This window comes from Micropterus salmoides, unplaced genomic scaffold (genome assembly GCF_014851395.1).
Source record: "Micropterus salmoides isolate LMB-PRFRI ecotype aquatic unplaced genomic scaffold, ASM1485139v1 Ms_hic_scaffold_13, whole genome shotgun sequence".
Lineage (NCBI taxonomy): Eukaryota > Metazoa > Chordata > Actinopteri > Centrarchiformes > Centrarchidae > Micropterus > Micropterus salmoides.
The window spans coordinates 20,020,923-20,048,360 of NW_024040374.1; the positions used below are offsets into that span (position 1 = coordinate 20,020,923).

The following is a 27,438-nucleotide window of genomic DNA, read 5'->3' on the forward strand; positions in this document are numbered from 1 at the left end:
AGAAGACATTGGATCCTGAAGCCACGCCTGCGATACATCCGGGACTATCCGCAGTTCATCTAGCCACCACTTCACTACTCTAGTCAGAGCGTCCCAGAACCGTAATGAACACACAAGCAACCGCGTTTATCACGCCCACATGCTGAATTTAAAGCCCTGACAACTATAACTGCTTTACTAACCGTCACGTAAGGCGACGTGCATTCTTGAGTTTGCAGGGAGAGGACAAACGAGGGAACAATGGAAAGTGTTCAACAGTTTCTTCAGGGAGTGGAGCTTGACCACCGGACAGCTGCACTACTGACGGGCGCAGCTTGCGGCGTGGGAGCTCTGGTGGTGCTGGTGCGGAGGGTCAGCAGCCACCAAGAGACGAAGGAAAAGATCGAGAGAGCCAGAACCCGGAGGGATGAGAGCCTGCAGCGGGCGGAGCAGGCTGTGCTGCAGTATAGGGAGTCGGTGAGAGCTGTGACTCGATGGGAGGGCTTGTTGTGTTTGCTGGGAAAGTTCAACCACACGTGCATCAGTTTATTTTAATTCAGACCTTCACGTAACGTTAATTAAGTTTGAATGATTAAGAATTATTGACAAATAACTAAATGGCATCATTTGTTGTCAACACGCGAATCTGCGCTTTGGAAAAAGTTAACGTCTGAACTTTTAATAGACTACCATTCTGCACCTGTTATTTTCCGCTCTCAGATGTTGACTTGTAGAAAGAGGGGCTCACCAGTAACATGCGTTTTTGTTAGATGATGGTTTATGCCATTATTATGAAATGAGGCAGACGGACCGGTCCGATTGCCTGCGCAGAGAGCACATGCGCACAAGTCCTTTGGATCGGGTTGCCAGGTCAAGGTGGCACGGAGAAACGAGCAGGGAGATGACTTTTAAATACGTGGTAACAGGGAAAAAAAACGGGATTGTTAGCAGGTATAGTAATGTTACAGTATTAGTCACGTTGTATTTAATAAGTGACAGTGTCAGACGGAAAAGGTGTTTGTTATAAACCATTTTCACAGCAGAATTAGGCCTACAAACATGACTGATGGCTGCATCCCATTTAGGTCGGCCAGTTCTAGCTCTGGTATTTTACATGCCCCACTGACTTGAACTAACTGCAAGTTCCCATGAAGTTAAAATCGTTGTTTAATTGTTTTTATAGCATATGCCTTGCACTATATGTCACCAATACACTAGTATCTGGCCCAATAATGATAAAAAAAACCGCTGTTGTTTTTTGTTTGTTATTGATGGTAATTTCCTGGAAAACGATTTTAAAATGACTCATCCTGCACAGGGGGCATGTATTAATTCAGCATCCAATTAAAGCTTTCTCAATTTTAATGACAGAGCAGTGTTTCTGAGGGCCAACCAGGTCTCACTGATTACTGTACAAAAACACTTTATTAATTGATTTTGCTGAAACTGGGTCAGATTTGTTGGAGAAAAATGTTTCCTGATTTTTCTTCCCTCAGATGTTCCCCCAGCTGTCATGCCTCAACTATTGCTGATTAACAGATAGCTTTACTTGTTGCTGAATTAACTGCTACTTGTATGCTGCTGTAATCTAGTTAGCTAAGTTAGCTAGTTGTAATTTTAACTTAATAGCTGACTCTGCCTTTACTGGAAGCTCAGAGCACTAACCAACGTTACTCAAGCCCTGGAGGTTTTCAGGCCAGGGGCTTTGTACAGTCTATGTAGGAATGGGCGCCTGAACTGGAGCCAGGCGAGCGGGCAACAAAACCGTGCTCAGCAGCTTACACAGAGCCGAACACAGTCTCAAACACCAACAGGGAATCCAGTACTGAGGTGATTCACCGAGCTTCTTGATGGATAAATAAATGTACTTTTTTCTAAACCGTTCACTGCTGCTAACTGTATCTGTCTGCATCTGTAGCTAGTTAGCTCAGTTAGCTGCTAGCTGTCCTATTAGCAGACTCTGGTCCCAGGGTTCCAAGAACCAAACCCGAAGAAAGAAAATCACCTCGACACTGTATTCACTGTTGTCAAGCTGGCCGCTGTCGGTCTCAGAGGCCGTGTTCGGTCCCGGTCGCAATGTTCACTCACTGAGAGCTGGCCTGGAACCAGTGTCTACATGACAGGGTGGGGGCATAACACACATTCAGTGCTATTGGCTACTTCGAACACCAATCAGTATTTGCCACAATTCCCTCCCTAACTTTGTTTTTTAACAGGAAACACGTAAATATGCGTAAGCAAATAGCACTCCGGTCTCCGTTTCTTGGGAATGTTAATGGAATGGAGCCATGTTAATGTAAGGATTTAGACCATACTAACCTTAACATGGCTCCGTATTTAGACCATAGACTGATTTAGACCTGTGCTTCTCATGCATGTTTTTGCAAAAAGGCTCTCTTGTTGATTAAGACCCTGCAATGCAGAGTATTTGCAAGAGTAACAAATACTTGTGTGGAATCATCCACACAAGTATTTGTTACTCAGGAAAGTGAAGAAGATAGCAGCTGTTTGGGAGAACCGTGGTTGTGTTGAAGCTGTAAGTTACTTACAATTTAGTTACTTACTTTACCAAACAAACAATTTGAAAATGTCATTTTGGGCGTTTCACAATTTATAATGGCTTTTACATAATTTTCTTACATTTTATTGACAACATGTTAAAGTGATTCATGTAGACAATAATCAGCAGATCAGTTACTAATCAAAGTAATAGTTTGTTACAGACTTATATTTGTCATCTGTGAAGAACTTTTAGGTAATTTTTAAAATAGATGATTATTGCCTAGTGTGTGAACTAATTTCGTGTGTGTGTCTTCTAGCATCCAATGACCAACTCTGCTCCCATCTTGACGCTGTCCCTGTCTGAGCTGACAAAGCAGCTGCAGGAAGGCTTGCTGAGTCCTGAGGATGTGTTTTACTCTTACATGGAAAAGGTTCAAAACCTAACATAACATGGCTTGTTTTTCACACACCAAAACAGAAATAAATGGAAACGGCAACAAACATGGAAATCAATAATCAATTTGACCAGCAGTTGTTGACAGCCTCTCATGGCTTAATGCCCTGTTGCTTCATATGGTTTTATTTATTTGTTGAAGAGATGTTGCTGTTACAGATCTCAGTGCTCCAATTTTTCATTTTAAATTAATCATTATCTCTACAGGGATCTAAAGTAGAGTCAACCACTTGCTAATCTACTCAATTCTTGTTTGTATGCTGACATCATGATAACATATAAGTAATATACGTAAGTAATGAATTAAGTATTGGTACAATTTCAATGTGACTTTTACATTGCAAGATAAACAAACAAGTTTTAATCTACTAATAAGAAAATAAAAAGATGTTAGTGATACAATAAACATTTTGCATTTTGCCTATAACTGTACTTTACACAATCATTCATTCAAGGCTTTTGGCCCAAAGTACATTTCATCCACTATTACCAAGTAAATATTGACCTACTTGCTAGTTTTTATCTACTAGACTAATGTTTTACAAAACCAGTCATTTGTGGGAAAGGCATAAACATGAACCTGTCTTTTCCAACAGACTCTGGATGTAAACAAAAAGCTGAACTGCTGCACAGGGATCTTGTTAGAGAGCTTTGACCAGCTGAAAATGGTTTCCTCCAACAAGGAAGGTCTCTTGTATGGAGTTCCAGTTAGCATCAAAGAAAACATTGCATACAAGGTATTTCATCATTACCAGATGGCAATTACTCTGACAGGGTTTCATGATATGTATGCACACAACCATTATGGCATTGTTAATGTAACTTGTCTTATCTAATACTGCTGTCTTTGCTTGTTTTCATTTTACAACACAAGGATCATGACTGTTCTTGTGGTGTAGTCATCAATTTGGATCAGCCTGCCCAGAAGGACAGCGTGCTTGTTGAAGTTCTGAAGAGACAGGGAGCTATTCCCTTTGTGAAAACCAACTTGCCCCAAGCTCTATTAAAGTAAGTCTTTTGTCATTCCCAAAAAAGTTATCACAAAGTGAAGCTTGACTCACAGTGTTGTCACACACTGCAACACAAAGGGTAATGTATGACTTTTACAGCTGTGATACTCATTGCTTACTGTGTTTTTCTTTTATTGCCTCATATCCAGTTATGACTGCAGTAACCCCATCTATGGGCAGACCGTAAACCCCCACAACCTCCAGAAGACCTCTGGAGGTTCGTCTGGTGGCGAGGCGGCGCTCATCGGGGGAGGAGGCTCCGTGCTTGGTTTAGGCAGCGATATAGGGGGTAGCATCCGTATTCCTGCCTCATTCTGTGGGATCTGTGGCTTTAAACCAACATCAGGTCGTTTAAGGTGAGTGCTTCTGCTTTTATCAGTATTATGGATAATCATTATACAGTCCCAGTGCTACACTTTAATCTTTGCTTTGTTTAGATGCTGTATTTCTTTGTGTCTTGGTCAGTTCACAGGGTGTGAGACCCATTTATCGAGGGCAAAAATCAGGTAAGGTTGTATCATCATTGCCTACATGATACTGAACATGTGTTTTCTGGAAAATGTGGCTACTTTTTCTTATGTTTCTTATTAAACTAGTGCTGTCATCTTCTGGACCCATGGCGAGGGATGTGGACAGTCTGGCTCTGTGTATGCAGGCTCTGCTCTGCGACCACATGTTTTTCTTGGACCCCACTGTTCCACCCATACCTTTTAATGAGCAGGTGTGTCCACTACAAAAACAGGAAATGTGGTGTGACTAACACAGTTAGTTTTTGTGCACAGATTAATCAAATAAGACATAACATCCTAATTAGTAAGCTTTAGAGGTGCTGGTAAGTAGGCAGATTTTTTTTACCTATTGTCAAGGCCAGGCTACCTGTTTCCAGTCTTTATGCTGAGCTAAGCTACCTGGCTGCTGGCTTCATCTACATACAGTATTTACCACCTGTACACATTTGAAATTGGTATCAATCTTCTCACCTATCACTCAGCAAGAAAGCAAATGATTGTATTTCTGAAATGTCAAAGGGTAATGTTACAGCAATACAATGATATTTTAAATAATTATATATTAGATAATAGTATGCTTCCAACTTTAAACATCACATTGCTCCTGTGCACAAAGCCACGTCCACAAAGACTATTATTAAAGTCTGGTGTGAAAGAACTTTACTGGCCTTAGTAAACCCTAAACCTCAACTGCAGCAAAACTGTAACCTTATCACCCAACTTCAGTAACCAACCTCACTAATGCTGTTGGGAACAAATCCCTGCAGACAGGTTCTTTACACTTCCTTGTTATGTAATATCTCCCTACTAATCTTATAGGAAAAAAAAATGTCTTGTCCTCAGATATACCAGAGCTCCAAAACTCTGAGGATTGGTTACCTAGAAAATGATGGCTACGTACAACCGTCTCCAAGCATGGCCCGAGGCATCAGAGAGGTCAAAGCTCTGTTAGAGCAAGCAGGGCACACTGTAAGACCCAGCCACTCACACACACTGTACGATCTCATCCATGTAAAATGTATATTATAAGCTATATGTTTTTTTTTGTTTGTTTTTTTATGCAGTTCTGTTCTGTCATTTGTGCCTGTAGTTGGTGCCCTACTCTCCTCTGAAGCTCAGTCATGTTGCCAGTGAACTGTTGATAAAGGGTGTCTTAGCAGATGGAAGTACCACTCTTCTTCAAAACCTGTGAGTTGAAGTTCCGTTTAAGATGATTTATTTAATCAGTGTAGATGTCTTTATTATCTTTTATTATTTTTAGAACTTGAATGCATTTTGAGGAGCAGATTAACCAGAGCAACCTCAGATATTGCCAGCGAAATCTAAATATCTTCACGATGCTCGATTCTGAAACTTTTGAGTTTTTATGGAACGCCGTTGCCATGGCGAGGTGAACTATTGTATGCCTATTTATCTCCGTCAAATATTACCTCTTTCATTACCATAATATGTGTACATGTATAGCTCAAGTACACACATAATGCTCCCTTGTTCTCTCTCTGAATTACTTTTTATCTGTTCAGTGGGAATTATTTAGTTATCAGTGTTAACCTCATTGGATCTGGACAATTAACAACCTTTTGTCAATTACAACAGTATATCAAACTTGTTGTAACAATGTGCTTTCACAAATGTAAGTCCTCTTCTCTCAGTCAGTATTTGTCGCATATTGGCCGTGACGTTTCGCACTGAAACGGGGACGGATTCTAGCAAAGATCAGAGACGCCACAAGGCATCGCAGTATTGGAAACCGTGATGCCTTGCAATTCACGGTTCCCAGTCCCCCTCGGGCTAATAATATCTACTGTGTGTGTGTGTACGTGTGAGCTCACTAGGTGGGCCTTCCAAAAGAGGAAGGCAATCAGATTGCTGAGATCTCTCTCTAATCATGGATTACTATTAGTCTGCAGGAAAACAAAGTGCGGTGATTTAAAATGCAATAAAAAAGAGAGAACTTGAGCTTGAGTCTATTTTATAGTGTCAAATGTGAATATACACTAAATATCTCATCATCATCAGGGCATATTCAAATATTCGTGTAAAATGGACACTAGATGGTGACTTAGCCTTACTAACCTGCAGTATACACACTATATTGCACACTGGCGGTACAGCCACCAGGGGCAATTCGGGGTTGCCCAGCCAAGGACACTTCGACATGCAGTCTGGGGGAGCCAGGATTGAACCGCCGACCTTCCGATTAATGGCCAACCCGCTCTACATCCTGAGCCACAGCCGCCCCACACTAGAACAGGAAGGAGTCATCCCCATGCTCCCAACTGTTTCCACAAAGTTGGGATCATGTAATTGTCTAAAATGTCTTGGTAGGCTGAAGCATTAACAGTTCCTTTCACTGGAGCTACCCCTGAAACCAACCCCACATCATAATCCCCCCTCCACCAAACTTTACACTTGGCACAATGCAGTCAGGCAAGTACCAGTGGCGGCGTTCTTTACACCTTGCTGATGTAAGGCTTGGATGCAGCTGCTCGGCCATGGAAACCCATTCCATGAAGCTCTCTACGTGCTGTTCTTGAGCTAATCTGAAGGCCACACGATATTTAGAGGTCTGTAGCTATTGACTCTGCAGAAGGTTGGCGATGTCTGTGCACTGTGCGCCTCAGCATGTGCTGACCCCGCACTGTGATTTTATGTGGCCTACCACTTCGTGGCTGAGTTTCTGTTGTTCCCAATCACTTCTACTTTGTTATAATACCACTAACCGTTGACCATGGAATATTAAGTAGTAAGGAAATTTAACGAAAGGTGGCAACCTATCGCGGTACCACGCTTGAATTCACTGAGCTCCTGAGAGCAACCCATTCTTTCATAAATGTTTGTAGAAGCAGTCTACATGCCTAGGTGCATAATTGTATACACTTGTGGCCATGGAAGTCATTGGAACACCTGAATTCAGTGATTTGGAGGGGTGTCCTAAAATGTAAAATGCATTATAGTGTAACTCTATTTCAACAAATAAAATTAGCTTCATTGTTCACTCAGATAATGGAGTGAAAAAATTATTTATAAATATTTATGTGGATGAAATTTTTAAAAATACGTGCCTTATGTTCCTGAGTGTGGGAGCTTCTGGGGGGTTCTTATGTGATCAAACTGCTTGGGAATTTTTTTGATTTCTCCAACTATAATTTCACTAGCTTTAACCAGAGGATATAATGGATTATACTCTTCACCTTCCTCCCTGGCCTCCTTTTCATATCTGGACTTCTGGACAACTTTTGTTTTTTCTCTCTCATTCATCTCCCTCTCTCTGTCATTGCAATCTCTCTCTCTCTCCGTCAACCTGGAGTTGGTCATAAATTTTCTTCATCTCTCATCTTTTTTATACTTACCCTGAAGTTTACCTTAAAGTTCCTCTCTTTCTTTACGTATTTGCTCTTCTTTCTGTCAGGATGCTCTATTTCTCCCCTTTGATTGGCCTCTTGGAACATCTTTTTGTGTAGTGGCTTCATCCATTCCTCTTCTCTATATTTCTATCTTCTTGAGCACCTCAGTGACCTGAGAATAATCATTCATCATAAGATTGAGGACATGGTACTGGCCGTTACATCTGGTCACAAGTTCTTGAAGGTCTGATCTTTCATTCAAGAAATCCTCGATTGTGGTGTTTCCTCTTCAGTGTATCTGCCCAGCCTGATGACCACCAGAAACACATGGGGGAGGACCCTGGTGTCAGACAGGCCCGGGGTGTCAATGACGGCAACCTGCCCATCAACTTCAGCTTTGGCCTTAGAACAGTCTACAGTCATAGACTCTGCACTAAACTTTGATACAAACCACCCTCGCTCCAGAATGGTGTTTCCAGTGGCACTCTTCTGAATTCCAGTCCTCCCAACCATCACTATCCTCAGCTCCTCATCCTTTCTTCTGCTGCATCCTGTGTAGAACAATAAGAGTATACAGCTGTACTTACAATACTTAATAAAAGTCATGATAATTATAAAGGTATAAAATAGACATTTCATTTTCTAATTGTAAACTATGTGTATGTTGCAGCCAGAGAATAAGCAGACACTAGGACGTGGTTTTACTTGCAAAAACAAAGGAGCATATATATCTGCACAACTTACTTAAAGGCACCACTTGGTGGTAGAAGTGCAGCAAATTCATAAACATCAATACTGCAAGTACTAAATTACGAACATTGGAGCCTAGAAAAACATATTACATCAGTACATTTGGAATCTAAACAGTCCCTGCATATAAAGAAATGTAGATGCTATTGCAAATTGACCTGTTGGCTGAATTCAGTTAAATTACACACAAAATGTGGGATCAAATCAAACAGTAGGAAATACAACAACAGCCAAAACCATTCAACAACATTCTCTGTATCAGTTAACTTCTCCCATTTAGGCTCATTACAGTATCTCACAAAAGTGAATACACCCCTCACATTTTCGTAAATATTTGATTATATCTTTTCAGTGACAACGCTGAAGAAATGACACATTGCTACAATGTAAAGTATTGCGTGTACAGCTTGCATAACAGTGTAAATTTGATGTCCCCTCAAAATAGCACATCACACAGCCATTAATGTCTAAACCGCTGGCAACAAAAGGGAGTACACCCCTAAGTGAAAATGTCCAAATAGGGCCCAATTAGCCATTTTCCCTCACCGGTGTCATGTGACTCGTTAGTGTTACAAGGTCTTAGGTGTAAATGGGGAGCAGGTGTGCCCAAACCACACCCACAAATACCTGCACTGGTTCGCAATGAAAGTGAAGCTGCATGTGGTTGTTTGGTTGAGAATTTTTTTAAATATATAAATGAGAATATCAGGGTTTTTTCCTGTCTCAAAATGATGCTGAGGTGCACATGCACACACATAATGCATGTGTACCGGGCATTCAACTGGCTCAAATGCTGAAATGATATCATTCAAGAAAATGACAATTATCACATTAAACCATAATTACGCATAATAATAATAATAATAATATACCGTTAACAAACAGCAAGATGTTCAAATATTACTTAAGCTTTTGTTTTCATTTATGCTTCAGTGCCCTCTTGCAGTTTAGTTGATGTGAATTCCTGGATATTAAATGTTCATCTTCAGCTTTCTGTCCCAGTAATACTTGTTCTTGCTGAAGCATGTGACACGACATAAGCTCTGTTAAAGACTGAGAACATCAAATACTGATATACTGAATATCTTGTAAAACAACTTGATATTGCTGGCAAAATATTATTTACACAAATGTATGTTAGCATTCAAACTTCTTTTTTTTAAATTGTATTTTAAGTAACCCTCTCACACGCTTATCACTCACTTTATTATTTTATTTTACTTCCGCCTTGTAATTCTCTACACAGGAATAACCGTGAATATATTCAAAGCACAATTAGCGGTCTTTAAAGCGTTGTGAATCAATATATCTAGCAAGAGAACAAGAGATGCTTTATTTGAATAATACCCCACCACAATCACCATGACAACCAGACACACACACTCACTCACTCACTCACTCACTCTCTCTAACTGATTTGAGGGGGGGCTATCTGTATCTACATCCAACAAACTAATAGAATGGATAGTTATTGGATGAGGAGCCTATGATCAAATTTATTGTTCCAGGCAAGACACTTTTTTCATGTAGTATTCAATTTTGTGATTTTGGTCTATTTTGCTTCCATGATTTTTTTTTTTTTACTCTAATGGAAAGAAAACTTCTAAAATACCTTTTAGATGGTGTTTGTTTTAAGCCCACTACCCTGCTACGTCTGTTTACATCTGTGGATTTCTTCTAAATTAACAGGCTGCGTATTTAAACATAACATTTCAGTTATTTTGTGTGTTGTGTTGTTAAATAAGCACATTTTAATTTAACACCTAATCTGCATATCAAAGTGGCAATGACGTTATTAGACACAAGTTTTATTGTATTCACCTGTAATGTCTCCATTAAGTACAGTACATTAGCCTGTATGGCCATGATATATTGCCTTAACTGAACTTAAGCCACCTTAGAGTGGCGACCGGGCCAGGTTTAAGGAGTCAAAGTACATGTTTAGCAAGGCGGTGAGAGATGCTAAACAGCTGTACGCAGAGAGCCTACAACACCAGTTCTCAAATAATGACTCTGCTTCTGTCTGGAGAGGCTTCAGACAGATCACCAGCTACAAACCTAAATCCCCGCAATCCATGAACGACTCACGCCTTGCCAACAAGTTGAACCAGTTTTACTGTCACTTTAAAAGACAATGGGACAGACCTGACACCGTCCACCGTCACACCACTGATCGGCCACAGTCCATGATCTCATCCCCCTCTCTTACCATCCTAGAGAGGGATGTCAACAGACTGTTCAGGAGGCAGAAACCTCGCAAAGCAGCTGGACCGGATTCTGTCTCCACATCCACCCTGAAGCACTGCGCCAATCAGCTGTCTCCGGTGTTCAGACATTTTTAACACCTCACTGGAGACATGCCATGTGCCAGCCTACTTCAAAGTCTCCACCATCATCCCTGTCCCCAAAAAACCAAGGACCACTGGACTAAACGACTACAGACCCGTCACCCTGACATCTGTGGTAATGAAGTCCTTTGAGCGCCTTGTGTCGTCCCACCTGAAATCCATCACAGACCCACTCCTGGACCCCCTGCAGTTTGCCTACTCGATGATGCAGTAAACATGGCCCTTCACTACATCCTCCAGCACCTGGACTCCCCAGGAACCTACGCCAGGATCCTGTTTGTGGACTTCAGCTCTGCTTTCAACACCATCTTCCCGGCCCTGCTTCAGGACAAGCTCTCTCAGCTGAACGTGCCTGACTCCACCTGCAGGTGACTTCATGACGGACAGGAAGCAGCACGTTAAGCTGGGAAAACATCTCTGACTCCAGGACCCTCAGCACCGGTTCCCCTCAGGGCTGCGTTCTTTCAGCTGCACCTCAGTCACCAGTCTGTCAAGCTCCTGTAGCATGTCTACTTAGGTTTTAATAAACTTATGAGAATTAATACAAAATTATGAATTTTAATATTCAGAGAATATTAATTCATAAAGGTCTCATTTTGCAGGGCACCACCAGAGATTTAATTCACCCAGAGTCTCCGTACCTCTGGGTAGCGTTTTAATAATTATACAATTATTCACTAGTGATCAGTTAATTATCGCTCAATTATCCTAAATCAGTCAGTCTCATATCGAAGGGATAAATTCTCGTGGCAGGGACTTGGAGGTAGGCAACACACACACACACACACACACACAATTCCTTTGATTCCGGTGAAATGTATTAACTAACTAAGGTGACATAAATGTGGTTAAATACACACCGACAGAAATAAACAATGGCTAAACAATGAGAATGTGGAGTTCTATTGTGGGGAGAATTTGACTCACACGGCCAGCTAATGAACGCAAGCTATGAGTTTTAAGATTTAAAGATAATCTATTAAACTGCGTTCTCGGTTAGGACGGCTTAAAACCATCGGCCGGCCGCTTTCTCTGCCAGGGAATAGCTCCGGAGCTCCGTCTTTTGTCGGCTTATTGAAGAAACTGGCAGTGGCGGCCTTTATAACCCTGGCTTGGATTATAGGTTTGGTCGTCCTTTGTTACTGCGGGCGGGCCCACATGGCTGGGTTGGTGGGATCAATGTAAGTTAGCTCGACGAATAAAGCTTAAAAAGAACTTGGTCGTTCTTGAATTAAAATTGTGTAACTTAAAGTTCTGATAACTTTTTTTAACAAACAAAATAAAATAAAAACAACAAGTAAGTTGCTGGAAACGAGGGAAAGCTGAGGTCGCGGCGCTTCGCATATGTGGCTTACTAACAAAGAGCCTTCGTGGCACCGGGTCGAACTTCTTAGGGCGTTGCCGGGAGACGGGGCATGCTGAGCGTGTGCCGAAGTGCAGTTGGAGAGAGCGTGTGTCGCTGCTTTTGTGTGTTGGGGCGTGGTTCCCATAGGGCAGTCTTTTGTTCCCCTGAGGGCTTGTTTCGGGTTTCCTGAGAAACTGTCATTTCTTTAGACTTTTAATATGTCTATTCAAAAATCTATTTGCGCGTATTATAATCAAATATCTTCCCATAATCAAACCTTAATTGTCAAACGGGTATACCGTTCTTCTTTAAGCATTTGATAAAAAAAGAAAACAATTGTCAGTAGTTCAGCCTTAAGGATAGCATTTCCTAGGAATCACATCGGCATTTCAGAACGATGGCATGTAATAGTTATTTTGTCCAATTGGGGGAGCTCTGGTTCCATGAGGATAGCTTTGATTAATCCTAAAATAACCCTTTGCTCAGGATCTGGGGAATTTTAGTGATTTAACATTAAATTTGAGCGGGAAATTTAATCGAGTATAGGATGACATTTCTTTATCATATCCTTTCTAAAGGAAGTGTCATAAAGTGTTGGGAACAAAGCATTGGTTACAACATAAAATGAGGCAATGTCAGAGGACCTTGCTGAAAATTGAAACACTTCAAAATTAAAGATGTAATTGCGCCACTACTAACTTAGCAAGGATTATTATTTAAACAGAACAACAGTTTATAATGAAACATTAGCTCAAGAAGGCAGGAGTCGTTCGTGTTCCCCTTTCGCATGCCTGGCTTATCACATTTGCACATCGGCCAAAGAGAGAAGGGAGTGGTGTTTTTATGGCTCAGCCATTCTGTGGGAAAAGGGATCAGAAACGGGTGGTACTTTTGGTACATCGCAGTGATGTTGTGCTATAGTTTTAACACAGTCAGATTCACCCTATCACTATCAGTGATCATGCACCGGTTTCTATCTCTTACTAAAAAAAGGGTCACACGGCCAACTAGAAGTTGGAGATTTAACGCATCATTGCTTAAAGACCTAGATTTTATAAATTACTTCAAAAAGGAGTGTGCAATATATATGGAAACTAATGACCTGCCAGGAACTTCGCCATGTCTTCTTTGGGAGGCAGCAAAAGCAGTCATGAGAGGTAAAATAATCTCCTATTCATCATACAAAAAAAAGAAAGAGAGATCTTGTGAATTAGAGCTAGAACAAAAAATAAAAACATTAGAAACTACCCTTGCTACCTCCCCACAGGAACACATGCTGAATGATCTGAGAAAATCAAAACTTGAATTACATGAAATTATTAATAAAAAGACCAAATTTCAGTTGCAAAGACTACGCTTGGAGAACTTTGAACATGGCAATAAATCCGGCAGATTCTTAGCCAGCCAATTGAATAAAGAAAAAATAACTATTTCTTCCTTAAAGGACTCAGCTGGGAATCTGACTTATAACCCAGAAGAAATCAACAATGCATTCAGAGATTATTATAAAAACTTATATAACAAATCATCACAAATTGACCCATCTAGCTCTAACATCGATGCATTTCTGAACAATATAGATTTGCCAAGGTTAGATGATGAACAGATCAGGGCTCTGGATTCACCTGTTTCAATGGCTGAACTCCAGGAAGCTCTCTTACATATGCCGAATAATAAAGCCCCTGGGACAGATGGTTTTCCCGCTGAACTCTATAAGGAATTCTGCGAAATACTTGCGCCCACATTCTATAGGATGGTTATGCAAATTAGGGGTACTTGCATGTTGCCTCCAACAATGAATTCTGCTAATGTCAGCCTGCTCCTTAAACCAGACAAAGACCCCACACTCCCGTCCAGTTATCGCCCAATATCACTTATTAACGCAGATCTTAAAATCATCTGCAAAACCCTAGCAAGAAGGCTAGAGAAGGTCACTCCTGGTATAATACACATACATATTTATTAAGGGCAGGCACTCCACCAACAATACATGCAGGCTACTTAACGTAATCGACTATGCCACTATTCATAACCTGGAAACTACAGTTGTTTCTTTAGATGCAGAGAAAGCATTTGACAGAGTAAATTGGAAATTTCTATTCGCTACTTTATATAAATTTGGATTTGGAAACTCTTTCATAGATTGGATTAAAATCTTATACAGTTCCCCAAGAGCTTCTGTCAAAACAAATGATCATACTTCTCCATGCTTTAGTCTCCAGAGGGGTACCAGGCAGGGTTGCCCACTCTCTCCCTCGCTATTTGCTATTTTTATAGAACCGCTAGCAGCTGTGATCAGACAATAATAATATTAAAGGAATTCAAACAGAAAATATACACCACAAGATAAGCCTTTATGCAGATGATGTATTACTTTTCCTCCTAAACTCACAAACTTCTTTCTGAGACAATCACACTTATAGATAAATTCTCATCCATCTCGGACTACTCCATTAACTGGAGTAAATCCATAGTTTTACCTGTAAAGTGTGATTTCCAGAGTATATCTACCACACCGCTAAAGTCTGGGAATATTAAATATCTGGGTGTCAATATTTCCTCCAGGCTGTCAGAACTGACATGGCTAAACTACACGCCTTTACTTAAATCAATAGAGGATGACCTTGTACGGTGGACATCATTACCTATATCACTCATGGGAAGAGTCTCCACCATAAAAATGATGGTCCTACCTAAAATCAATTACCTGTTTTCAGTGTTACCCACCAAACCCTCTGCTGTCTGGTTTAAATCACTGGACTCAAACATCTCAAAATTTTTGTGGAAAAATAAACCCCTCACGAGTCTAAAAACTATGCAAAAAGCAAAAGACTGTGGTGGTTTAGAACTGCAAAATTTTTATCATTACTTCCTGTCCAATAGACTACAATATATCTCAAAATGGATCAATCAGAGCCCCCCGGACCACTCATGGATGGACATAGAACAAACATTCTGTAAGGAAATTAAAATTTCCAATATGCCATTCATCAGTTCCAGCATCAAACGTCATACCTGCTATAAAAGCATTAACATAAGCACTTCCTTGGCAGCTTGGTGGGAACTTCTCAAAATATCTGGGTCTTCACCTATCCCATGCAGATTTACCCCAATCTGGACTAATCCTGACATCCTGCAAAATAAGAAAACACTAAATTCCCCACTGTGGTATGACAAAGGGATAAGACATCTAGAGCATGTAATGCAAGGCAGTAACTTTATTCCATTCCAGGATCTAGTGGCACAATATGGAATTAGCCATAATAGATTTCTGGATTTTCAACAGTTTAAATCCATAATTCAGGCTAGATTTAAGGATAAAATAATGGACTTAGATTTACCTCCAGTGACTTTCTTAAACTCTCGCCTCCAAAACTGTTATCAAAAGTATACATGTTACTGTTAAAAACAGATCAATCTAAAAATCTTGATCAACTTTATCACTTAATGGGGGTAGGTGTGTACTGCCTTGCTGGTCAGGAACACGTACGGCCGGTAGGTGTGTCTGGGGGTGGGTTGATTCTTACATGCATTGCGGTGCGGGCGTAGGGGATTTTATTTTTATTTTTTTAAATGTTGGTTGATGGCATGGTGTTGGCGGGGGGGTGGGGCGGTGGTGCGGCGCTCATGATACCTAGGGCGCGGGCTTGACGGGGGGGACCGGTGTTTGCCCTGTATTCGGCGTGCCGCTGCTGCGGGGTGGGTAGCCACTCTGCTTGGGTGTCGCGCGGTTGTTGGTATCGGTGCGCGGGTGGTGATCCTGACTGTGCGGATGTGGTGGCGCTCGGTGCTTGGCTGCCTCTCTGTGCGTCCTGTGTGTGGGTCCGGGTTGGGGGGAGGGGGCGGGCGGAGGGCATGGCGGTGGAGGTTGGTGGGGGGGGATGCTTGTGGTGGGTTTCGGTCCGGTGGTGAACGTGCAGTGTGGGTCACGGTGTAGCCGTGGGTGGGGTCAGTGGTGGGGGCGGTTTGCGCTGGCTGTCATCTCTCCTGTGCAGCGCATTACTTGGCTGTTGTGTGCCGCTAGTTAGATTGGTAGCGGGGTAGTGTTGATTGGCTCATCTGTAGGTCATTATTGGCTTGCGTGCTTGTCGGGGGTTGGGGGCATGGGGTGCGGGCCTGGACTGGGCTGGTGTGTGGCTCTGTCCTGTGTGCATGCTGTGCATCCTGATAATTACATTTCGGTTCTCTGAGGGGTCTGGCAACTGGTTGTTGGAGGGGTGGGGGACCGGGAAGAAGGGGTTGACGGGGTGGGTTGGGGGTGCGGGCTGGTCCTTTTTTGAGCTGGTTGGGGGGTGTCTCCTCTGGATTTTAGTGCCCGGACTGGATGCTTGGTGGTTGTGCCGAGATCCTGTGTATAGAGGGATTGTGCTTTGGGGTGTTGATGGTTGCTTCGCAATCGCGTCGCGGCCCTCTGGATTGTGGTCGTGTTGAGTCCTAGGGGCTAGGTGCATCTGCTGACTCCCTAGGGCTGAGGGGCTGTTGCTGCTGTCGCGGGGTGATTGCTGTCTCTTTTCTTTGGGGACGGTGGGGGTTTGTGTGTGGGATGCTTCGCTGCTAGGGAGGGATGGGCGGGGGTGGGGGTCTTCTGGCCTGACCTGGCCTGAGTGGCATTGCCTCCTGGGTGTGGGCCGACCTTCGGGTCTGGGCTGTTGGGCCGTTCTGTCCTTGGGCGGGGTCCTTGCTGCTCCGGACCTGCTCCCTTGTAGGGGGGGGGGGGGGGGGGTTGTGCCAGCTCCAATGGCCTGGTGGTGCTCGGAGTGTTCCTGATTGTTGGGGAGCTGTGAGGTGGGGGGGTGGCAGTGGGGCTGCCGGAGGGGCCCCGGCGAGGATGGGGCATTGTTGGACTTTGGGTTGGGGCTGCACTGACCTGCCTCGGGAGTGTGTGGGGGTCTGGGGCACGGGGCTTTGGAGCCTCTGGGGCGGGTCTGCGCGCTGGGGGGGCTGGGCCCGTCCTGGGGATAGGCAGGGTTGTCGCTGACTCTGGGGTGCTGCTGGTGCTAGAGGGGCTCTTGCTATAAGCCCTGGGCTGGAGGGACCTGGCGTCCACCTGCTTAGGGGGGTGGGGGACGGGACTGAATAAATGATGGGGCCAGTCAGGAATCTGGTCTTTTAGCCTCCCTATGACCTCCTTCACCTTTCCCCCTTTGGTCATGTCTCACAACATACACCCTTAGGACCCTGGGGGTCTGGCGGGCAGCCTGCAGGGCGTTTGGGGGGTGGGGCTGCTTTATTGCGGCCTCGCACTTCTTCCTCCCTCACTGCCTGCCCCTCAATTTTAATTACACATTAGACACATAGGGCTTGGGGGGTGGGAGGGGCACGATGGGAGGCTCCACTACCGGACAGTTGTGGGGTGCCTGTGTCACAACTACCCTCCAATTTTAGTTGCACCTTAGTTACCACACACCTTATCTTTACTCCACCATACTTGCCATACCACACTTCACAATCCATGACATGTATCCAACACAAAACAATACATTTACAGAGGCAGGCAGAGGGGTTGAAGGAGTGGGGGAGATTCTCATTGGCCTCGTGTCCTACCCCTGGAGCCCCGGGCGTCGGGGGTGCTGTGGGGTTGGTGACGGCCTTGCCTGATCTGGGGTGGGCTGGGGGGGGGTCGGGGCACCCCTGGCGTGGGGGCCCGCCCTTGACCTAGGGTTCTGGGGACTCGGGCTTGTGGCCTTTGCTCATTTCTGGGCGGGTGGTGTGTCCCTGGGCCTGGGGGCCCGTTGTCTCCTCTCCTCGCCTGGGCCCTCTTCGGCAGAGGTGAGGCTCCCGCTGCTTCCCCCCTGCCAGCTCTCTCACGGTGGGGGCATTCGGGAGTCTCTGGGGCGCATGACCGGTGTTGTCGGGGTAGGTAGGTAGGTGCAGTCGGTCCGGGCGCTGCTCTTCCGCGGGTTACGCTTTTTGCGTTCCGTCGGCATTACGTTGTCAACCAGCATTTGGGTCGGGGTCTTCTGCGTTTGCATCGCAGTGCATCTGGGATTCTTTGTTTGTTTGTTTTTTATTTGATTTATTCTTTTTCTTTCTCCCACCCCTATTGGCTACTGGGGTTCTTGCCTGCCTGTTAGTCGTGGCGTCCCACTCTCACTAACAACTACATTCTTTAACAGGCTTATGCGCACACACATGTACACACACACACACACATACAGACACGCACACAGACACACACAGACACAAACAAACAACAAAGGTTGTCCCTGGTAGAATTATTCCTGATGCCTTTCTTTCAGTTACTTATTTAAATTAATTATTATTCCAGCTCTCGTGGCTGTGTTGTGTTGCTTATTTAGTGTGTGTGACTGTTTCTTGTTTTCATTGTTCTCTTAGTTGTCTTAATATGTCAGCTGTTTATTGCTGCTGTTCAGCTGGTTGTCTTTTACTATTATTATAATTTTTGTTTGTTTGTGTTTGTTTGTTGTTGTTGTTTTTCTCCTCCCCAAGCCCCCCTCTCTGTTCTATTGCAGGTTTCGTTGCTTTCTGCAATTGGTGTTTCCCACAGCTTTTCCCTGTTGTCCCCACCTTCCCTCCCCCTTTCCCCCTTCTCTTACAGGTGTTGTCCTTTCTCTGTGCTGTCTGTTTGTGCCCCCCCATCCCCATGTCTGCCCCCCTGTCCGGCCCGGTGACAAATCAATACATAATTAAATAAATAATAAAACAGACAAAGGAGTATTTTAATAGTTACCAACTGGATATGATGTGAATATTTCTGAGTGAGGATGACTGTGGTGCAGCTGAAACAAATAAATGTAGTTTAAAAGTGAGTTTTTCATTATCTTCTGATAGTCTGAATGTGTTTTGACAGCATTTCATAAAATACGAAATGAGCAAGATATTATTAATGTAAAATAGATGTCTAAAACTTCAGTCAGTTTGAACCTTGACACATTTTACATTGCAAAAAAAAAAAAATCATTAATAGACCTACTGAGTCGGACTGTCACTTTACAATCACAGGTCCATGAGTATCCTAAACTGTGTCTAATCTGTTTGATTTTCATCTTCAGTTATTGCCACCAGCATTTAGTCCCGTCGGGTTCCAGCTGAATAAATTGGCCTGTAGCCTATTTAAAATGAATAACAGGCTGTAGGAGAATTACAGCCCTTTATCAATCATTAAGGAAATTCCAGTTTGGTAAATGATGAATGAGCAACGCTGTATAAAATGTAATATTGTTAACGTATCGATCCTGCGTTTTTGAGCCAATCACGGTCCACGTTGGAACGCATTCATATTGTAAATGCCATGGTAAATCATAGTATTGGAGCTCTATTGATAATGGCTTTTTTCCATCCCCACGCACGCACTTCCATCAGGCTCAACATACTCAGAGTTGACTGAACTTACAGGTGCTGGTCATATAATTAGAATATCATCAAAAAGTTGATTTATTTCAGTAATTCCATTCAAAAAGTGAAACTTGTATAATGTATACATTCATTCCACACAGACTGATATATTTCAAGTGTTCATTCCTTTTAATTTTGATGATTATAACTGACAACTAATGAAAACCCCAAAATCAGTAGCTCAGAAAATTAGAATATTGTGAAAAGGTTCAATATTGAAGACACCTGGTGCCACACTCCAATCAGCTAATTAGCTCAAAACACCTGGTCACTGCTAAAGAGTCTGGCTGTTCACAGAGCTCTGTGTCCAAGCACATTAATAGAGAGGCGAAGGGAAGGACAAGATGTGGTAGAAAAAAGTGTACAAGCAATAGTGATAACCGCACCCTGGAGAGGATTGTGAAACAAAACCCATTCAAAAATGTGGGGGAGATTCACAAAGAGTGGACTGCAGCTGGAGTCAGTGCTTCAAGAACTACCACGCACAGATGTATGCAAGACATGGGTTTCAGCTGTCGCATTCCTTGTGTCAGCCACTCTTGAACAAGACACAGCGTCAGAAGCGTCTCGCCTGGGCTAAAGACAAAAAGGACTGGACTGCTGCTGAGTGGTCCAAACTTATGTTCTCTGATGAAAGTAAATTTTGCATTTCCTTTGGAAATCAAGGTCCCAGAGTCTGGAGGAAGAGAGGAGAGGCCCAGAATCCACGTTGCTTGAAGTCCAGTGTAAAGTTTCCACAGTCAGTGATGGTTTGGGGTGCCATGTCATCTGCTGGTGTTGGTCCACTGTGTTTTCTGAGGTCCAAGGTCAACGCAGCCGTCTACCAGTTTTAGAGCACTTCATGCTTCCTGCTGCTGACCAACTTTATGGAGATGCAGATTTCATTTTCCAACAGGACTCGGCACCTGCACACAGTGCCAAAGCTACCAGTACCTGGTTTAAGGACCATGGTATCCCTGTTCTTAATTGGCCAGCAAACTCGCCTGACCTTAACCCTATAGAAAGTCTATGGGGTATTGTGAAGAGGAAGATGCGATACGCCAGACCGAACAATGCAGAAGAGCTGAAGGCCACTATCAGAGCAACCTGGGCTCTCATAACACCTGAGCAGTGCCACAGACTGATCGACTCCATGCCACGCCACATTGCTGCAGTAATTCAGGCAAAAGGGGCCCCAACTAAGTACTGAGTGCTGTACATGCTCATACTTTTCATGTTCATACTTTTCAGTTGGCCAACATTTCTAAAAATCCTTTTTTTGTATTGGTCTTAAGTAATATTCTAATTTTCGGAGATACTGAATTTGGGATTTTCATTAGTTGTCAGATTTAATCATCACAATTAAATTAAATAAACATTTGAAATATATCAGTCTGTGTGGAATGAATGAATATAATATCAAAGTTTTACTTTTTGAATGGAATTACTGAAATAAATCAACTTTTTGATGATATTCTAATTATATGACCAGCACCTGTATTCTGACCGGCCTTTCTGAAAAGGAAAACTTGGAGTTTGACAGCTCAGAGTTCGTCAACCCAGAGTTCAGGTTTACACTCGGTTTGTTGAACCTGCTTTCTGAAACAGGGCCCTGATGTGGACCATTCTGCATCCAGAACTGCCAAACTGCTGTGTTTATATTATGTTTTAATATTTCTTTGTTACTCTCTCATATATATGGCTGATCTGGTTGTATACTCAGGAGAGATTGTAAAAATGGACTGATTTAGCCAAAGTTGTGGCGACTGAATATTGACAACATATTCTGTGGTTTTTACATGGTTTGGTTGTGGCCCCATGGGGCTTTATAGAAAGATGATAAAGAATAATCAAGAGGTGAATTTGTGAATTATAATTTGTCAATTAAAGCAAACCAGGCAGCCTTCTTTGTTTGAGAACTGCACTGTTTTTTAATCGCCCACTAGAGGGCTGCAGCCTCGCAATAACCATCCTAGTTCAAATGAACGAAATGACTCAAACAGATTAGTTAATTTTAATGAATGACATTTGAAGATTCGAGTCTGTCAAAAGATTCAAACTTGCCATCACTACCTGGGAGAGGAGCTGGGAGCGACTGCTGCCTGCCTGCTGTTCTGTCTGTGTGTCTGATGTACAGAGAGAGAGAGAGGGAGGGAGAGAGGGCATCGGAACTCCAAAGTCTCATCTCTCGACCCGATATTTGGATTTTTTTTCTTTTTTTTTTTTAATAAAGCACCCCAGAAAAGGGGCACATTCTCTCAAGGAAGAAAAAGGCTTTGGTCCCCTGACTTTTCCTTTGGCGCCACCGTGAAGTTTACATTTGTGCTTTAGAGTGAAATCTTCTGACAACTATTAGACAGACTGTCATGAAATTTGGTGCACACGTACTGTATGTTCTCCTCAGCATGAATTGTAATAACTTTTGGCATTATCATCAGGTCAATTTTAATCTAATACTTTGATTTATGACCAAATACCTTAATAACTGTACTTGTGTGTGTTTAGTGCTAACATGTTAAAATCGGCATGTTGGCATTGTCATTCTGCGCACGTTAGCATGGTGATGTTGGCATTTAGCTCAAAGCTTTGCTGTGCCAAAGTACAGCTTCACAGAGTTTTAATATTTATTTTTGAATGCTATGTTCTGAAACTTAATTATACCTAACTTAATATTACAGTAAACCACATTCAAATCACATTGAATGGATTGTTCTGTTGTATGCCAATGACCCTTCATTGTTTCTGTTTTAGGGAGGGGGGCCCTGTGGACCCCTGTCTCAGATCACAGGTTTTACCTTACTATCTTCCTAAGTGGTTGAAGAAAACCCTCTCATTCCTCCTCAAGCCTCTGGTGAGTTATCTCCGTCTGTGATAGACATGCATAAATACAGACTAAAGATAATAAAACTGTACATTGAGCATGATTTTGGTTTGAAAATGAGTGATTTTGTACTTTGTGTGTTTTAAGTTAAACTTGTCTTTCACAGTCTCCTCGTGGTTCCGCTGTCTTTAATGCTATCGCTGGAGTTGGGTGAGAAAGTAATTTTGGAATTAATCAGACACTGCACGTAATGGGCAAAATGCCAAAACATACTGATTCTTTCTCTGCCTTATTTTTAGGTCTGTTCCTAATCTGTGGAAGCAGCATGCAGCTGTTGAGGTACTTTTAGCTGTCAGCTAATGATGCTTGTGCACGTATCAGTGCATACAGGTGAAATTTAATTCTCTTGTGTTTTCCTTAGGACTACATTTGTGAAACAATAGAAAACTGGAGAAGATGCAACATCGACGTGCTGCTGTGCCCTGTGATCGGACCAGCCTACAACTTCTTATACTGCGGCAACGCTACCCGTACGGTACCCTGAGCAGTTATGTGTAATACCTGAAATAGAAGGGGGCTTTGGGGCCGTACTGTAATTTTCAAAAACTGAATCTCATACAGTGCTTCCCTTCCTGTGACGACGTTGCAGACTCACTGTGTGGTTTCTGAACAAGAGCAAGTCACTGAATCTTGAAACACTGAAGGAAAAGAGGAATTCACTCTTGCACATATAAAGATTGCAGTGTTCATTACATTTAAAAATCACTATCAATTACAGTGAGGAAAATAAGTATTTGAACACCCTGCTATTTTGCAAGTTCTCCCACTTAGAAATCATGGAGGGGTCTGAAATTGTCATCGTAGGTGCATGTCCACTGTGAGAGACATAATCTAAAAAAAAAAATCCAGAAATCACAATGTATGATTTTTTAACTATTTATTTGTATGATACAGCTGCAAATAAGTATTTGAACACCTGTTTTATCAGCTAGAATTCTGACTCTCAAAGACCTGTTAGTCTGCCTTCAAAATGTCCACCTCCACTCCATTTATTATCCTAAATTAGATGCACCTGTTTGAGGTCGTTAGCTGCATAAAGACACCTGTCAGTAAGAATCCAACTACTAACATGGCCAAGACCAAAGAGCTGTCCAAAGACACTAGAGACAAAATTGTACACCTCCACAAGGCTGGAAAGGGCTACGGGGAAATTGCCAAGCAGCTTGGTGAAAAAAGGTCCACTGTTGGAGCAATCATTAGAAAATGGAAGAAGCTAAACATGACTGTCAATCTCCCTCGGACTGGGGCTCCATACAAGATCTCACCTTGTGGGGTCTCAATGATCCTAAGAAAGGTGAGAAATCAGCCCAGAACCACACGGGAGGAGCTGGTCAATGACCTGAAAAGAGCTGGGACCACCGTTTCCAAGGTTACTGTTGGTAATACACTAAGATGTCATGGTTTGAAATCATGCATGGCATGGAAGGTTCCCCTGCTGCAATGACCATTTGGATGATCCAGAGGAGTCATGGGAGAAAGTCATGTGGTCAGATGAGACCAAAATAGAACTTTTTGGTCATAATTCCACTAACTGTTTTTGGAGGAAGAAGAATGATGAGTACCATCCCAAGAACACCATCCCTACTGTGAAGCATGGGGGTGGTAGCATCATGCTTTGGGTGTGTTTTTCTGCACATGGGACAGGGCGACTGCACTGTATTAAGGAGAGGATGACCGGGGCCATGTATTGCGAGATTTTGGGGAACAACCTCCTTCCCTCAGTTAGAGCATTGAAGATGGGTCGAGGCCGGGTCTTCCAACATGACAATGACCCGAAGCACACAGCCAGGATAACCAAGGAGTGGCCTAGCCAGTCTCCAGACCTAAACCCAATAGAGAATCTTTGGAGGGAGCTTAAACTCCGTGTTTCTCAGCGACAGCCCAGAAACCTGACTGATCTAGAGAAGATCTGTGTGGAGGAGTGGGCCAAAATTCCTCCTGCAGTGTGTGCAAACCTGGTGGAAAAACTACAGGAAACGTTTGACCTGTAATTGCAAACAAAGGCTACTGTACCAAATATTAACATTGATTTTCTCAGGTGTTCAAATACTTATTTGCAGCTGTATCATACAAATAAATAGTTAAAAAATCATAAATTGTGATTTCTGGTTTCAGATTATGTCTCTCACAGTGGACATGCACCTACGATGACAATTTTAGACCCCTCCATGATTTCTAAGTGGGAGAACTTGCAAAATAGCAGGGTGTTCAAATACTTATTTTCCTCACTATATCTTTTCACAGCACTGTAAATTATGCAGATGATTACCACACAGAACAGCAATAATATTATATATATACTATAAAAAACAGTATAACATTGTTTCACTCTTCTGCCTTCCCAGATGCTCTCACTTACACGATGCTTTACAATCTCCTCAACTTTCCCGCTGGTGTTGTTCCTGTTTCTAAGGTGACAGCAGAGGATGAGGAGGAACTCAAGCATTATAAGGGCATTTATCAGGACTACTGGGACAAGGTCTTCAAACAGGTAAGAAAGTCATTCCACTAAGAGGTGACTGATGCCAAATGATTGAATTAATGATGATTCTGGAAGTAGGGCTGTCGCGGTGAAGTAATTTCCACCGCGGCAATGTGTTGGGGCTCAACATAGTTGCATTAGGCAGTTGTTGTCAACAAAGGGGCAGCATCAAGCATTAAGTGTTTCAACTTGCTTGACACTTTGTGACAGAACAACACGTGATTTATATTGACTTTTGTATTTCTTTGAAGTACAACTAACTTTTTTTAACCATCAATAAACCGGCTGATTGTTTTCTTTTTATTAATTGGTTAATCTTTTAGTGTCTCAGAAAGAAACAAAAGTGTCAGTCCCACTGGCATTCTATGTGACGTCTTCAGATTGCTTGTTTTGTCTTTCCAACAGCCCAAAACTTAAATATATTCTGTGTACTACAAGACAAATCAAAGCTGCAAACCTTCACATATGAGAAGCTGGAACCTGTATTTTTAAAAACGACTTGTGGTTAACTACGCTATTGTACTAAATTACGGATAATCAATCAACAATCGTTTTAGCTGTACTTTAGTGTACAGGGGTGGGACTGGGGCATAACATTCATAAAAATGTTTTAACACTGAAATTTAAAGCACCGGTTCTTTGTAGTAATAAACTGTAGAATGAATATCTGCATATCTTGAATACCCTACAGCTATGGAAAGATTGAGACAATGGGCCCCTGGACACAGAAAGGCCCCCACCCCTCCTACAAGGAGTGAGACACTAAGACTGAGGACTACCAAAAAAACTCTCTTTTTAGTCATTTTGGTTCTTCTTAATCGTTTTCTTTTGCATCTCTTTGTGGTCGTTTAATTGACTTTCCAACAAAAAATGTTAAGTCACTTCACACATAGGCTGTGGTCCTTGAACCCTGGGCCTGTATTTGGTTGGCCTGTTCAGTGATCCATCCATGGTACTAACAAGCAAACTACCTTTCATCTGTGGGGTAGGGTGCACACCAGGAAGGACCAGTCAGATTCCAGGGGGTGCCCGTGCCACCCGTAGTGACCCCTCTGGCCCCGCCTCTGAACTTATGTTCCTGTGTATCAACCCAAACTTTAATATCATGCCATTTAGTGACTCTCTTAAAACAGTAGTTCCGCAGTTGTTCAGTAAGTGGAGGCAGAAGACTGTGCTGGTCTTGGTTTGTGACTGTTGGCGGCTGTTTGTGTTCAGGCTGTGTCTGGAGGTGAGGGTCTGCCCGTGGCGGTGCAGTGTGTCGCCTTGCCGTGGCAGGATGAGCTCTGCCTGCGCTTCATGAAGGAAGTGGAACAACTCGTCAAACAGAACAGAAAGTAAAGCCTGGAGGCCACAGGTGGAGCTGCTAACCGGCAGGAGCTTCAGGTTATTCATGCTGTGAATCACTGATGATGCAGGTGCTCTTTTAACTGCACAAAACACAGCAGCTGTTAACCACATTAAAACACAGTGAAATGGGTGAAAGTTAAAACAATTAATATTGTAATGTAGGTCATTATGTGTAATTCTTAAATATTTTTCACTTTTCAGGATGAACTCAGGCATTTTCTGCTCTTTGGGTTTTTAGGTTCATAATGAAGATTTAATAAATAACTTTAATAAAAGCTGTTAAAGGTAATATTCATGGTTACTAATTAAAAATGTTTCTTTTCTGTATTTGTTCGCTTGTGTTTTAATTCATTTGTGGACAAACCTCTCAATTTTGTTGTTTTTGTTGCATCTTGTTTAGGCATTACTAGATGTGAAATAATGTCTTTGCTCAGTTTTTTCACCCCTGGCATTGTTTAATATTTCACACAATAGAAAAAATGTTCACCATTAGGCAAACAGACACCTAAACTTCATTTGAAAAATGTTGAAAACTAGGATTTATAGTGAATATGGAAAATTATATTTTCTACTTAATCATATTTGTCTCTTCACAAGAACTGCCTGCTTGTATTGATAATGATGACTAAGAATATAAAAGTAACTTATTTCTCACAGAGTAACTAGTAGCTACTGCTGTTATTTGTTTCAACTGTAGAAATGTTGGAATTTCTCCTTGTCTGGGTCGTGATACATTTTGATTTGATATTTCCAGCCTTTAAAACCTGTGCAGTAAATCTGTTTTTGTTGTTGAATATTTAATGAACTGAGTTTATAAAGCATGGTGCAACTTCAAGGCACCCAGCAGCCACGAGGTCGCAAAACAAAAAGAGTGAATGCTATTTTGTCAGGTGGCTAGAAACACAATCGAATGCTAATGTTGCTCCATAACTGGATGTGTAGCCTAAATTAGCAGCTATTTGCTAACAAGATCCCCATATCAACTGAGAAGGGATGATACGTCAATGTTGTCAAACTTGTTTCTCCTCGTAAGTGATCAAAAACTGTTTTTGCCAACTGAATCATGTTTAGTCATCTTAGTCATTTGTGCAGTCAAAAATACTGTTTAGGTATTTAAATGTGTTGTCTAGCATAAATTTATCCAACTAA

General features: G+C 42.4%; 1 protein-coding gene across 3 annotated transcripts; it reads left to right on the top strand.

Moving 5' to 3' along the window:
- On the top strand, positions 1-27,350 carry LOC119900810 (vitamin D3 hydroxylase-associated protein). Of its 3 annotated transcripts, none has more exons than XM_038716070.1 (15): positions 1-456; positions 2,799-2,912; positions 3,532-3,672; positions 3,810-3,943; positions 4,095-4,301; positions 4,411-4,451; positions 4,542-4,666; positions 5,298-5,423; positions 5,545-5,642; positions 22,331-22,430; positions 22,567-22,610; positions 22,700-22,739; positions 22,822-22,935; positions 24,874-24,951; positions 26,158-27,350. In XM_038716070.1, exons 1-15 carry the CDS (start codon positions 241-243, stop codon positions 26,278-26,280), a joined length of 1,701 nt encoding a protein of 566 aa, XP_038571998.1. In that variant the 5' UTR covers positions 1-240; the 3' UTR covers positions 26,281-27,350. The 3 variants fall into 3 exon arrangements, 2 of the variants coding, with proteins under 2 accessions (XP_038571998.1, XP_038571997.1); XR_005444106.1 differs by having other exon boundaries at positions 16-456; positions 22,822-22,930; positions 26,158-26,293; XM_038716069.1 differs by having other exon boundaries at positions 20-456; positions 22,822-22,930; positions 24,806-24,951.
- The last annotated feature ends 88 nt before the right edge of the window (positions 27,351-27,438 follow it).

Excerpts from the sequence above, each read along its gene's own strand:
- LOC119900810 (XM_038716069.1), top strand. The coding sequence starts at position 241 with ATGGAAAGTGTTCAACAGTTTCTTCAGGGAGTGGAGCTTGACCACCGG. Across the intron at positions 457-2,798 it reads TGCTGCAGTATAGGGAGTCG|CATCCAATGACCAACTCTGC; the intron begins GTGAGAGCTGTG and ends TGTGTCTTCTAG. Across the intron at positions 22,431-22,566 it reads CATTCCTCCTCAAGCCTCTG|TCTCCTCGTGGTTCCGCTGT; the intron begins GTGAGTTATCTC and ends TGTCTTTCACAG.